This window comes from Mandrillus leucophaeus, unplaced genomic scaffold (assembly GCF_000951045.1).
Source record: "Mandrillus leucophaeus isolate KB7577 unplaced genomic scaffold, Mleu.le_1.0 Scaffold38, whole genome shotgun sequence".
NCBI lineage: Eukaryota > Metazoa > Chordata > Mammalia > Primates > Cercopithecidae > Mandrillus > Mandrillus leucophaeus.
This window is the reverse complement of record NW_012104031.1, coordinates 449621-464239: the sequence shown is the minus strand read 5'-3', so window position 1 is coordinate 464239 and position 14619 is coordinate 449621. Positions and strand designations below refer to the sequence as shown.

At 37.8% G+C, this 14619-nt stretch overlaps 1 protein-coding gene across 1 annotated transcript in view; it reads right to left on the bottom strand.

The window, feature by feature from the left end:
* Positions 1 to 491: 491 nt before the first annotated feature.
* NUCKS1 (nuclear casein kinase and cyclin-dependent kinase substrate 1) overlaps positions 492 to 14619 on the bottom strand; it is a 16834-nt gene continuing 2706 nt past the window's right edge. The window contains exons 3-6 of the mRNA XM_011990600.1: positions 11584 to 11639; positions 8095 to 8247; positions 6824 to 6973; positions 492 to 5785 (exon numbers count right to left, since the gene is read on the bottom strand). Of these exons, the coding sequence (XP_011845990.1) occupies positions 5586 to 5785; positions 6824 to 6973; positions 8095 to 8247; positions 11584 to 11639 (559 nt within the window). The 3' untranslated portion in view covers positions 492 to 5585. The remainder of the gene's footprint in view (positions 5786 to 6823; positions 6974 to 8094; positions 8248 to 11583; positions 11640 to 14619) is intronic.

Genomic DNA, 14619 nt, shown 5'->3' with positions numbered 1-14619 from the left:
CTACAATATCAGCCCTGTTCTAAAGAGGGATCTTGTACCACATTCTCCACCTAAGGAGTAATCTTTAATTCAAAATTCAGTGTAGTTCTTATGGGTATTTGGAATTGAATCCAAGTGTGTTTTTGAGTATAAACATTATCTTTTATTATATATGATTGTTAAACTTTGCTTTCCACAACACTTCATAACCTTGGATGTAAACATGAGAAAAAAACGCTAATTAAGAATCCTTATGCACCCAGTCCAGTGCTCCCTTAATCAATCAGAAACTCGTAAATCCACTGCTTCTTGATTCCATCCTGAGGTATTGACTTTTGAACCAAGACATGCTTATCTTTTACCAACAACAGGGAGGGTCACAAAGTTTCTAAATAATTTATTAGGGAAATAAGTTCCCCCAAAGTCAGGCTGGACTGAGAGCTGATTATCAAAGCTGTGTAAGTTAGTGTGTTTGCTTTAAAGTATTACAAGAAGTACACAGAGCACACATCTGGGTTATAAAAGCCCTTTTATAAAGCCATTTTTAAACAAAACAAAAAAAAAGTTTACAAAAGAAAAAAGATACAGAAAAAGAATAACTTGCTTCATATGTCCCAAAAAGAGAAAAAAATAAAGGGGACTATGCCAACATGCTCAACAATAAAGGGTTCTTTTTCTTATTTTTTTAATACAAAATACAAGCAAAGGATACACATACTTAAAACAGAGCTCAGGAGCAGACACGCAGTCCTGGAAACCCTTCAATAAAAGCAAAGCAGGAGTTTGTTTTTTCTTTGTCTATGCAGATACATACAGAGACTGGGATATGTAAAAATTAAGGATCACAAAAGACCATCACACGATTCTACCAATGCATGTTGCATCTATAATTCACGAACATGGTCAACAAAATCATGTTCACTTCAACCTCATTTCATTTAAATTAAAGAAAAAAACCCTTTAAATAAAGTGGTTACATTCAAACTTTAACTTCCTTAGTACCATGCTGCAGATTTCAGCACTGTTAAGGTATTGCAAAAACGCCCAACCCTCTGGTGTCTGATCACGTATCCAGCAACATTGCAGTATGAAGAAAAGAGATGCCCCGGTCTCAGCCCATGGACTAGTTAATACAGTAAAGCAGGTTCCTGTCTTTTACCCTTCCTGCTCAGAACATAAAAGATTAAGGACTAAAATCAAGCAACTGGGAGTTTTAGAGCTGGCAAAATGAAGTCTAAAAGATAAATCAAGGCAAACAATTACTGTAGAACTTGGCTGTTGCTTAACCTGGCAAGTCTAAAAGTCTTTCTTTAACCTTGTAGGAATTAGATGCATAAGGTTTGCTGCAACATGTTCATGGTAAACAAACTAAGTAGAGCTCTTATTTACAAATCTTGTAACAAATACTTCTGGAGGAAAAAGAGAAAAGAATTCACTAAGTTCCAGAAGACAAAGCTTTAATTGCCAGACGTATACAAACACACACTCACACACACACACCCACACAATACTTCAGGGGTTTTTATACATGTTATTTTAGGGCATAAGCTGAGTACTATACCCCCACACCCCATCAAAAAAGGAACAACAAAAAATCCCAATTTCACCCTCCCCCAGTAATCTAGAAAACCCTCCCTTCACCCCTGATGTACAAAGTGTATGCACAACGGTGGCATTCTACCAGCCACACAAAGCATGCTCAAACAGATGTCACCAGTTCAGTCACTCCATTGGCATGGCAACAGGCAGGTTTACGGGATTTTTCCCAATAGTGGTTATTACACAGTCAGCACCACTGTGAATTCTGTGAATTTGAAAAAAAAAAAAAAAAGTATAATTTACGGATTCAGGATTCAAAAAGAATTTGTATCGAATTTATCCCAGACAAAGGGAAAACTGGTTGCAACTGAAACTTGGCTATAGCTTGATGTCCCAATATTCAAACAATAAACCAACTCTCCATTTTCAAGTAAATCCAGCTTCATCCACAGAGAAACAGACAATTTTCTAACCTCAAGAGCAACCAGCTTGTTACATTTTCCCTATCCTGTGGCAGGAAATGCATATTACTTCTGTTCTGTTTAAGTATCTCAGTCTAAATGCCATGAAGACCAGAGCCCAGGTTTCTTCCCTTTCAAATTCTTAAGGTGAAAGTTTTTTCTTTTCAGTGCAGCTACCAATGATGCAGGCAAAGATCTGTTCAAACCAGCACTCATTCTACAAAGCTGCAACAATGGCCACCATGATCTTTTATAAAGCTTTCCCCGTTGCTCCTGATATTTATTTCTGCTTTTGTCTTACACTCAAAGCATCTCGTAAAAGTAATTAAAGAAAAGCACGATTCCCTTCCCCAACCAGTACTTGAAAATCCACTTATCTGAATGTTCACAGATAAAAAAATCATCAAAAAAAAAAAAAAAAATCAAGTTTAGTCTAGCTGACCATATTCACAAGTGTTAAAAACTTTACTGGTGTATAACCTCAAATTTCACTCTTGATTCGTTATCTATAAGAAAATGCTATTTGAGCCAGTACCAAATTAAGTATTAAACTGAGGATTGAACTGGGGCAAACAGGTTACTGTGGAAACAGTCAGTATGTAAGCTCCTTCAAGGGAAATCAACTACTATTCCTCAAGATTAAAAGATGTCCACACTCATTACATTACGTCCCTACAGGAGGAAACACCCTTTAATTTTCCCTTATGGAATCAATATGGAGTGGAAACATGAAATGGGGAGATGTTTTAGAAAGCAAGACAAATCTACCTACCATTACTGGAATTAAAATGTATCCTCTGGGCCCACTCCATTGATTCCGATCTGAGGTGAGGAGGACTAAAAGCAGCAGCAGGTTACAGATAGATTGAATAAGGTGTAAGTATGCTACGTATGTCTAGCTGGGGAAGGGGGGATCTGGAAAAAAAATCTTAAGAACTAGAATGTAGTGTCAGTCAGCATAGCTGCCGAAATCTACGTTGTAGAGGTAAACCTAGCAGAGCTAATACAAACAAGCACCTTCAAAGTTAACGTCCCACTTCCTGAGCACTGCAAAATACGACAGTGAATGCTATTGCCATTTCACCATAGGCACACTAGAGAAAAAGAGGAAGGTTAGTCAAGGGTGGTGCCAATGGCCAGTCAGTATCGGCTTACAGCTTGTAATGCATTCTGACATCACTATCAAGCCTGACTATTGAGCACCTGTATCCAGTTGAGTCACCACCACTGTCCTCCAATTTGCATGCATGATTTGAGGGGAAGACTTTTAAAGTGTTTTAAATCATCAATAAAAAGTGGAGAAAACAAAGGTTATTCAGAGCCTGTCTCACTGGGGGACACAGATCCTTCTGTCCAGTCTATCAGAAATATAGAGTACATTTTTCAATCTAATGAATTAATTTTAAAAGGGATTCTAAACAAGAAGCCCAATCAAATGCACACAAGTAACCTAGAAGACATGATTACCTCTAAAATATGTGCGTATATCACAGAGATGTTAGTGCAGATTAATATATTAAACAGACTGTTACACAAACAATTGAGGCTGAAGTTTTAAAAGCGCCCTCCCCCCGAATCTTCACGAAACATAACCTAAGAAAAGCCCACGTTACTAGGAATGTAAGACTTAAAATTATAAACTCCTAAAAAATAGAAGTGCATGGTGGAAACACTGATCGGTCTTTTACTATATGAACACAAACCTCTTTGTTAAAAATGGATACCTGAACAAACCCATTTAGGCAAATAGATTAATCTTTAATACCCTCATTACAAACTTCACAACTCTGAATTTAACCATCATGAAAGAGAATGATCCAACTGCCATTTATGTTCAAGTCCTGTATTTTTGGCCATGTACTGAAAACTCCTTATTCATTCTTTAACACACAGTGCAATAGTGAAATGACTCTGCCACTGTGTGTTTTTTAAAAAAAATCAGAGTAAGCATGTTCCTAGTAAACCACAAAGTAGGATATTGAGGAAGCAAATCTAGATTAAAAGGCAGGAAAAAAAAGACAGAAGTTAAATTTCACTAATTTTTCAATTTATTAGCATACCAGGACCCTTTAAACCTTGTTCCCATTAGCGCCTGGTATCAGATGTGAAGGATCAAACCTATGGATCTATCTCCTGACTGCTTTTATAAGGCATGCAAAAAGTCTGTTATCAACTGCACACAGGCCTGCTAAAATGCCTGGTTTCTCTAGTCCCTCCTGCTTTAAGCAGCATAAGCAGTAAAGCAGGGGTTGGACCAACTAAAAAGACAAGAGCTAACTTGAATTGTATGGGAGCAGCATTTAACATATTCCTAGTCAAGGACAGGATGGGAAATAAGTGAAGAATAGGGCCAGGAAAATAGTGTCCTATAGCAGAGGTGGTCGGCACTCAGGGCAGAGTGTGCAGTGGTGCCCTACGAAGCAGCAGGATCACAAGGATGTACTTCTTATCACATTTCTGTGAAGAAATGGGAAGATTGGGATATGAAAAAGAAAATGTTCTAGCCCCAAATAAAAGCAGAACATGGTTAATGGGACCTGAATGCACATTTATAGCATAAAAGAATGTCAATTCTATCTCATAAAGGAAAAATCTCAACTCTTTGTGACTGAGTTTCACATTAACTGGAACTTTATTTGCTTAAAACCCATTGTCAGTTTGAAAAGAAATCCACTGTGACGTGTAGAATGATCTCGTCGATTAAATTCTAGAGTATTTTTTTTTTTTTGATTCTTGGTAAAATTTTATCCAAAAAACAGAATACATATATATTTAGAGAAGGAAATATGAAATCAAGAGTGATTTCAGTTTTGGAGGCCCTTGCTTATTTATTTATTTATTTAGCTCCCTAAAGACTGTAGCAGGATAAAAGGATCACTGGCTCCGAGTCTCTTTGAGATAACAAGTGATGAAATAAAAAAGAAAGCCCACACCCTCAAATAAAGTCAGGTAACCCCATTGCCCACCCTCCCCACAAGGTAAAAAAATGAGTACTTTTAGTAACAGTTCAGAATTCATCTTTATCTCCTACCTGCCTCATCAGTGGAAGTTTAAGGTCATGATTTTTTTTAGATATTGATATTTGTGTCTATAGACAAATAAACTCTATTAGATGACAATTGATTTTTTAAAAGTCCAGGTAGAGAAAGGAGCAATCATTTTGAACTAAAATCTATGTTTTTTGATTACCATTCAACTTGCTATTTTTTAGCAAAAAGCAAAGTTTCAATAATGTTCATCTCAAATCTTATTGCTTTACAACTGTGGTACACCTTTCATTAAAAACAAAAAGATGAAGCAGTCAATCCAGTGATTAATTTGACATGGCTTTCATTGGGAAAGGGGAGGGCTGGCAAAGAGACCAATAGACAAAAAGGTGACTTAAACACTTAAACATACAATGGTTTGCTTTTTTAAAAAAAAAAAAAAAGAGAGAGAGAGAAATGTTACTTTCAACAAATGGAAAAAAGCACTGAAAGCCCATGAGTCAAGCCATAGCCAAAACCATGTTCTATCTTAAGTAGGTTCTTTTTTTTCCTCCCTCTTTTTTCTTTTTTTTTTTTTTCTTTTTTTTTAATAAAATCTCTCCCCAGACCATCATCACTTCTAATCCTCCCCAGACGGGGCTTCATCTTCAGACCCTTCATCCCCAGATTTCTCGGGTGGGGGGCTTGTAGATGTTTTCTTTTCTGGCGGGCTTTCTGGTTCCTCATCTTCTTCTTTGGGAGAAGGAGTCTTTTCCTTTGATGCCTTTGAAGCTGTGGGGCGACCCACTTTCCCTTTGCCTTTCACTGGACTTGGCGTCACTGAAAATAGAAAAATAATTTGGGGAAGGGAAGAGAAAAAAATGTCTTTAATACAAGTCAGCTACAAAATAAAACAATCTGTAAGAATAAAATCTATAAAGACAATACGCAACTTACTAAAAATCAAGGTGGGCACGAGGGAGCGCATATATCCCTAAGTAAATCTATCTCAATTTCTAAACTGTTCATAAGTTACTATACTATGTTGCAGTATTTCCCATCAGTTTTTACCAACACTCTATGATGTTAACAGTAATACCTGTAATGAAGAAGCACGTGCACAACATCCTTAATTGTTTGGTAAACTAACAGTTGTTTATGCTAAAAGTTGTTTATAAAAAGCAGGTCAAAAAGAGGGAAGGAAAAGAATTAATCTGACTCAGAAACTAAAGCTATCAAATAAACATTTGATAGTTCCATCATTCCTAACAGTAGGAAGTGATAAACAGAAGTTTAACAATGACTAGTTCTACCCAACAGAATAAAACCACCTACACAAAAAGCAAATTGATTTCTGATTTAGTTAACAAATTAGTTCCAACTAGGAGAACCCATTAGGGCGCAGAAAAAAATTAACTCATGTCATCAAGTGTGGTTTTATTCTGATAGCACAGAGGATGGGGCAGAGTTCAGAACATGGAACTTAAATGTATTACTCTAGGTTTGTGCATTTTCACAATTAAGTCTTTGCTGGCTGCTGAGACTGTGATACCAGTGAGGAAAAAAGAGCAGTAACAGCTATGATGATACAGCATTTCTACCACTGTGTCTGAAACAAATAGATCATTCTCTGAAATCTTGCTCAAGTACTGGCAATAGTTGAAGAACATGGCTAAGCCCACTAGACTCTTAAACAGGCTAGTGTCTTTATTAATAAGAGATACTTCCAGTTGCAGAATACAAGACCCTTTTAGATTTCTTGTATTCCTGCTAAACATCAGGTCAATGCCAAATCCTAATGAAGAATTTCTGTATTGAAAATAATGTTTCTCAAAATTTTTAAAGCAGTACATTTAATTTCACTTCTGCAGAACTTACCTGTAGCCTTTAGCCTGGGTTTGGGCATTTTCTTTTCTTTTCTTTCAGGTTTGGACTTCTTAACCATCTTTTTGTTTTTCTTTTTTGAACTGCCATAGTCACTATCATCATCATCTTCCATTAGGAAATCTTCATCGCTGCCAGAATCTTCTAAGAAGAAAGAAGAATTTCAACGTCTAACTTAATGTACGTATCCTTCCAAGTGAAAAAGGAAGAGAGTACTAAGAATGACTAGAGGATGGGATGGGAGTCAAACACCCTTGGATTCTATTTGGAGCTGTAGCACCAATTTGACTGGAGTCATCACCAGCCTCAGTTGTCAAATGGATTTTGCATGCACCTTACATGAGAGAGTTACATGAGTGATGTGTTTGAAAAGTAGCCTGAAAACAGGAAGAGTAAGAGCTGATCTGAATCAAAACTGAAACTATCAAATAACTTTTGGTAGTTCCATCATTTCCATGTAGTACTGGTTGAGACCAGGGAAACAAAACTGAACCGACAGGGCCTTTTTGGTCCAATTATGAATAAGTGAAACAAGAAAACCAAACATGAAACAAAAATACACAGAATTAACTAATCTGGGCCGGGTGCTGTGGCTCACGTCTGTAATCCCAGCACTTTGGGAGGCCGAGGCAGGCGGATCACGACGTCAGGAGATTGAGACCACAATGAAACCCCTCTCTACTAAAAATACAAAAAAATTAGCCAGGCGTGGTGGCGGGCACCTGTAGTCTCAGCTACTCGGGAGGCTGAGGCAGGAGAATGGCGTGAACCTGGGAGGCGGAGCTTGCAGTGAGCCAAGATAGCACCACTGCACTCCAGCCTGGGCGACAGAGCGAGACTCTGTCTCAAAAGAAAAAAAAAAAAGAATGAACTAATATGACTAACCTGTGAAACACCTAACTTTTGTTATGAACATTTTTTTTTCTGTGAAAAGAGGTCTACAACCTCCTCCACCAGGGCAAAATACAAATCTCTATCACAGTGCCTAATGTGACTGTTACTTAAGCAACTGTTCATTCAGTGTTTGAACACAAACATCATTAAATAAAGAGTGCAACCATTACAAATGGTGGGCAATCATGAGAATCTCTGAACCTTTAAAATATTAACAGGAACCAACACAGTCATCTCTTTTAACAGGGAGTATCTATCCAATTTAAGGGACTGGTTATAACATTTAGCATCCTAGAAAATGCCAAAGTAACCAAGGTCACAAACTACAATTATGATCAAACGACCAAAGTACACAAAACAACTTCACATACTCTCTTGGAACGGTGCCTCATCCTCCTCTTCTTGTTCTTCCTCACTGCCCACATCTTCCATGAGCATCTCCCTCTGTTTAGAAGCTGCTTTAGACGCCGCCTGCCGTTGCTGGCGCACGTTTTTATGATCTTCTTTTTCATCTTCACTATCCTCTGCAATATCAGAATTACCATGACATAATGATTAAAGAATTTTGTATTTGACAAGATAGTGCAAAAGATTAATAATTGACTGAAAATGTAACTGACTGAAAAAGCCAACATAGTGGCCAATATAGGATATAATCTGCAGCTTTATTTCATTGTAAAAGGGCAAATTCTATCCTTCATTTCTGCAAAATGATGGAATCAACTCAAATGCCCATCAATGATAGACTGGATGAATAAAATGTGGTACATACACACCATGGAATACTATGCAGTCATAAAAAGGGAAGGAGATCATGTCCTTTGCAGGGACATGGATGGAGCTGGAGGCCATCATCCTCAGCAAACTAATGCAGGCACAAAAGACCAAACACGGAATGTTCTCACTTAAAAGTGAGAGCTGAACAATGAGAACACATGGACACAGGGAGGGGAACAACACACACTGGAACCTGTGGCGAGGGAGGGGGCAGGGTAGGGGGATGGAGAGGGAGAGCACTAAAAAATAGCTACTGCATGCTGGGCTTAATACCTAGGTGACGGGTTGATGGGTGCAGCAAATCACCATGGCACACATTTACCTATGTAACAAACCTGCACATCCTGCACATGTATCCCAGAACATAAAATAAAAATTAAAAAAAAATTCTACAAAATGTATAAAGGAGGACCTAAATTCATAAAGAATGAGCTTGGACAAGACTGTGTACCCACTAATACATATAAAGCAACAAAGACATATAATTTTAAGCAGTAGCTAAGCTGAATTAAAGCGTGAACACATAACTCCTATACTTTAAAGTTACATCACTGCTTTGCTCTAAAATTCTCAATTACATTCAAATCTATGTTCACTGTTTTTAAAAGCTAGTTAGAAAAATATCTTAACATAGTATGAGAGGGAAAGAAGAATGTCTTCCAATAATCTTTATTCTAAGACATAAAACATGAAAACCCTAAAATAATGTCAAACTGTTATCCTTTATAATGAATGGCTTGTGACCATTTCAATTTAGAGGGGATTGAGGAAAATCTTTTTTTTTTTTTTTTTTGAGACAGAGTTTTACTTGTTGCCCAGGCTGGAGTGCAATGGCGCAATCTTGCCTCGCCGTAACCTCCACCTCCTGGGTTCAAGCGATTCTCCTGCCTCAGCTTCCCGAGTAACTGGGATTACAGGTGCGTGCCACCATGCCCGGCTGATTTTGTATTTTTAGTAGAGACGGGGTTTTACCATGTTGGTCAGGCTGGTCTCAAACTCCTGACCTCAGGTAATCCACGCTCCTTGGCCTCCCAAAGAGCTAGTATTACAGGTGTGAGCTACTGTGCCCGGCTGGAAAATCTTTAAAATACATATTTAGATCAACTAGTGAAAGATGTTTGGAGAAGCCTATAAAAAATTTACTTTCACATATTCTTAGAGTCTATTAATTAAAAATAATTTTTTTTTTTTTTTAAATTTGGAGTCTCACTCTGTCGCCCAGATTGGAGTGCAGCAGCACAATCTTGGCTCACTGCAGCCTGTGCCTCCTGGGTTCAAGCTATTCTCCTGCCTCAGCCTCCTGAGTAGCTGGGACTACAGGCACGTGCTGCCATGCCCGGCTAATTTCTTGCTGTTGTTGTTGTTTGTTTGTTTTTTAAGATGGAGTTTCGCTCTTCTTGCTTAGGCTGGAGTGCAATGGCGGGATCTTGGCTCACTGTAACCTCTGCCTCCCAGGTTCAAGTGATTCTCCTGCCTCAGTCTCCTGAGTAACTGGGATTACAGGCACCCGCCACCACGCCTGGCTAATTTTTTTAATTTTTAGTATAGAAGGAGTTTTGCCATGTTGGCCAGGCTGGTCTTGAACTCCTGACCTCAGGTGATCTACCGGCCTTGGCCTCCCAAAGTGCTGGGATTACAGACATGAGCCACTGGGCTCAGCCATATTTTTGTATTTTTGATAGAGACAGGGTTTTGCCATGTTTGCCAGGCTGGTCTTGAACCCTTGACCCCAGGTGATCCACCCGCCTTGGCCTCCCAAAGTGCTGGAATGGTGGGCATGAGTCACCATGCTCAGCCTAAAAAAAACTTTTTTAACACACAGTTGTGTTTGTGAATAAATTTGGTTAAAGGGTAGGCTGCCAGCCTATTGCCTCTGGAGTAAACCATATTTGCATTAGTCTCCACCTACAGTCCTTCTCCTGAAGTTTTAGGCTCCCTTATTCTGTCAAGGTTAAGTGGTCACTCTTCTGAAAACACTTCTAGTCCTATGAGCCTTGCCATGGTCAGTGTTCAAGTCATCTCTTTCACTTTTAAAAATCTCATCTAGAGACAGACAGAGTAAAGCTGACATGGCAGACCCAAAACTAAACCCACTTGGTAGAAGCTTAGCTTAATACTAGTACAGAGTTATTTATCCAGAAGTACTCAATAAACTAGCAAGTGTAAGAGATTCCAATTAGGATTTACAAGGCAGATGAGTGAAAGCATGTACTATATTATCACAGGATCACCAGATAGTGCAAAATTGATTAATATAGTTTCTTTTCAACTTAGGTAGCCAGATAGTATACTTGAACAGACGGGAAAGCAAAACAGCCAAGCAGAGTGAATTTAGCCGAACTTTGTCTCTCCCCTTTGTATTAGCTAAACAGCAGTCTCATTTAAAGGGAGATCCAGGGAGACAACAGCAAGGGAATGTAAGTGAAAACTAACATGGCTGGAAGTAATATGGATTAAAAATCTCAATTCTTACAAGATTAAATTTAAAAATAAATACCAACAGCAAGTAGAATCATCAGGACTGAACATTTTATTTGGCCATGGAAACTCCGCATTAATTCATATTAATTCTTTTAAGTAAAAATTTTTACAAAAAAAGCTTTCTCTATGGCTACTGTTTCAAAAGACTATGTCTCCGCTAAAAACAGTGGGAATGAAACTTTCATTTGCTTTTCCACCCAGAGTCCACCACTCCCCCTTTTTAATGCCTCTATTTTACCAAGTTTTATATTTATATATTATTCTATTTAGTCTGATGTCTTTTGTTTATGTAAATGATTTCTAATATTGACCATGCATAATAATGTGTAGATACTTAAAGAAAACCAAGCCCCAACATCCCACTGAGATCTATTTAATCAGAAATTTTGGGACAGGACCCAGAATATGCATTTTTAAAAAGATTCATAGATGACTGTAATAAGCCACCAGGACTGAGAATCATTAGGAGCTCTTTGAAGATGGAAACATCTTTGTAATCCCAGATTTGCAACAGTACCTGGCATACAAATTGCTTATTAAAACATCTAATAAAATAATATATAAATAGAATTATACCTCTTACATTTAAAATAGTTTACTACCTGCTGAGTGAGAATCATCCTTCTTGGTCTTCACATCTTTGTCTTCTGAGTCCTCACTATAAAGGGAGGCAAAAAAGCAAACGCATGTAAGTCTTAGCTCAAAATTTAAGTGAACACAGATCTCTGATTTCTGACTTGAGAAGAAGTGAAAAATACCTCTTCTATATAAAATGTTCAAACAAATGCTAAGGAATACTTTATTTCCTTACTTTACAGGGATGCTGGTGAATAAGCACAATTTTATCTACGTTACAAAATACTGCTTCCAAAGACTCAAAGGAAAAAAAGAAGGTGTCTCAACACAGGCTGGAATTTTTTCACCTATGGACAAAGCTTGGTTCACAAGAATATTTAATAAGAAAAATATTTCTTGAATAGAGGCAGAGTATAAAATAGTAAAATACTAAAAGATCACTAAATACACACGTGAAAAACTGCTAAAATATCTAAAATTATTAAAAGGAATTGTAGTCCGGGCATGGTGGCTCATGCCTGTAATCTCAGCAGTTTGGGTGCCTGAGGTAGGCAGATCGCTTGAGGCCAGGAGTTCAAGACCAGCCTGGGCAACATGGTGAAACTCTGTCTCTACTAAAAATACAAATATTAGCTGGGTGTGGTGGTACATGGTTGTAATCTCAGCTACTCAGGAGGCTGAGGCAGGAGAATCACTTGAACTTGGAAGGTGGAGGTTGCAGTGAGCTGAGATCACACCATTGCACTCCAGCCTGGGAAACAGAGCGAGACTCCATCTCAAAAAAACAAACAAACAAAAAAAAACCACCAACCAGAAACAGGAATTGTAGTTCAGTTATCTAACTTACAATATGCCTAAAAATGTACCTAAAACAAAATGGAAAATAAATTGATTGAATTATCCCCTATTAATATTTCCTTCCAATATTTCTTTGCATCAGAAACATCAACATATAGTCCTGCCTGGTGGTACCATGGAGAAAATAAAAGTGAGCTCAAAATCACTCTGCAAAGTAAAATAAGATGTTAAGGAGCTTCAAAGCTCAATGGGAAGTTTTTAAAAACAATTTTTAGTCACAACCTAACACATTATGTCTTCATAAGTCTTAACTCCAGAATCTGGATTCTAGTATCCTATCTCTCTTTGTTAATTTACGTATTTTTAAAAATAGAGATGGGGTTTCACCATGTTGCCCAGGCTGGTGTCAAACTCCTGAGCTCAAGTGATCCACCTGTCCTGGCCTTCCAAAGTGCTGGGATTATAAGTGTGAGCCACCATACCCAGCCCCTAGTAGTCTATCTCTTTGTCATTAGTTAGTTGTATGATCTTAGGCAAATCACTTGGTATTCTTCAGCGCTACAATTTTACGATTCCATGCAAAATTCTGAAGAACAAAAACCAAAAACTCGCACATAAAAACTGCCTTCAAAGTTTTCCTTTCTCAAATAGCAGGTCTTATAAATCACTTTTGGTATTCCCCATAATCTAGACCACACTCAAATGAGAGAATACTGAATCCATGATTCCTAAGCAAAGAGAATGATCAAACATATTCCTTTACTAAGCAACTTGAATCCAAGACACTTTATAATTCTGAAATCTGTGACTGTTCTGTATAAATGTTTTTTATGCAAAATAAGCACCAAATTCATAATTCTAACACAATATTGAATTATATTATTTTTTCTACCTCTTTTATTGAGTTTATAGACTACATTAATCTTTGAGCACCACTACAGCAAAATTAAGTGAAGGCTGAACTTTGAAAACAGAAAAATCAACAGAGTACTGGTCTGAGAATAAATACACAAGGCATACAGATAGGAATAAAACCTATATTTATTTCAATCCTTCCAGCACTTAGAATAATAAAATCAAATGACTGCAACAAGAAAAACTGTAAGTTAGAAGTTAATTATGTAAATGAGACATTATAACATGCCACAAAGCAGGTCTTTCCTAGGAGAAATAAGATAATGAACATAATGAAAAATAGTTCTGAGTTGGGCTGCCATATAAAACTGTTTGGCCGGGTGAGGTGGCTCATGCCTGGAATCCAGCACTTTGGGAGGCTGAGGTGGTGGATCATGAGGTCAGGAGTTCAACACTGTGAAACCTCATCTCTACTAAAAATACAAAAATTAGCTGGGTGTGGTGGTGGGCGCCTGTAATCCCAGCTACTCGGGAGGCTGAGGCAGGAGAATCACTTGAACCCGGGAGGCGGAGGTTGCAGTGAGCCGAGACCATACCATTGCACTCCAGCCTGGGTGACAGAGTGAGACTGTCTCAAAAAACAAACAAAAAACTATTTTAGGCTAGGCATGGTGGCTCACACTTGTAATCCCTGCACTTTGGGACGCTGAGATGGGAGCATCGCTTGAGCCCAGGAGTTTGAGACCAGCCTGGGCAACATGGCCAGAGCCCATCTCTATTAAAAACAAACAACAACTATGTTAGACATATACCAAGAAGCTCTAGATGGCTTGTTTCCCAACAGTATAATTCTGTATTATTTTTCCTTAAAAGCACATTTCTGAAATGCTCCAGCAAAACAAAGTATTAGAGGTTGTCAACATAAATAAAACTACTAGGTAAATATATGAATTTAATAATGATTTTGGTGCTCCAAGATTCTTAGGAGAACTAGTGAGAAATATTTCATTTATTTGAACTGCTCATTTGTAATAGTATTATTTGGAAGCGGTATAGAGCTCTAATGGTTAAAAAATGTACTTTGGAGTCCAACAGACATGGTTTCAAAACCTGTTTGTCCATTTGCTGGATAACTTTGGTTAAATCACAGAACCCCTCTAAGTTAATATTTACCCAAATAGAGATGTTGTGAGAATTAAATGATAGTGTATGTAAAACACATAATAGAGATTGTCACATAATAATCATAAACAGTAGCCATCATCATCACTATAATCACCATTATCACCAAGAAGGTCTTAAAGTTACATTATACCGAGTGTGACAGTGTGTATACCTTTACTAAGCGGACAGAAATTACAATATCCTGTTTTCCCCTCCCCCCCCCCCCCCCCTTTTTTTTTTTTTTT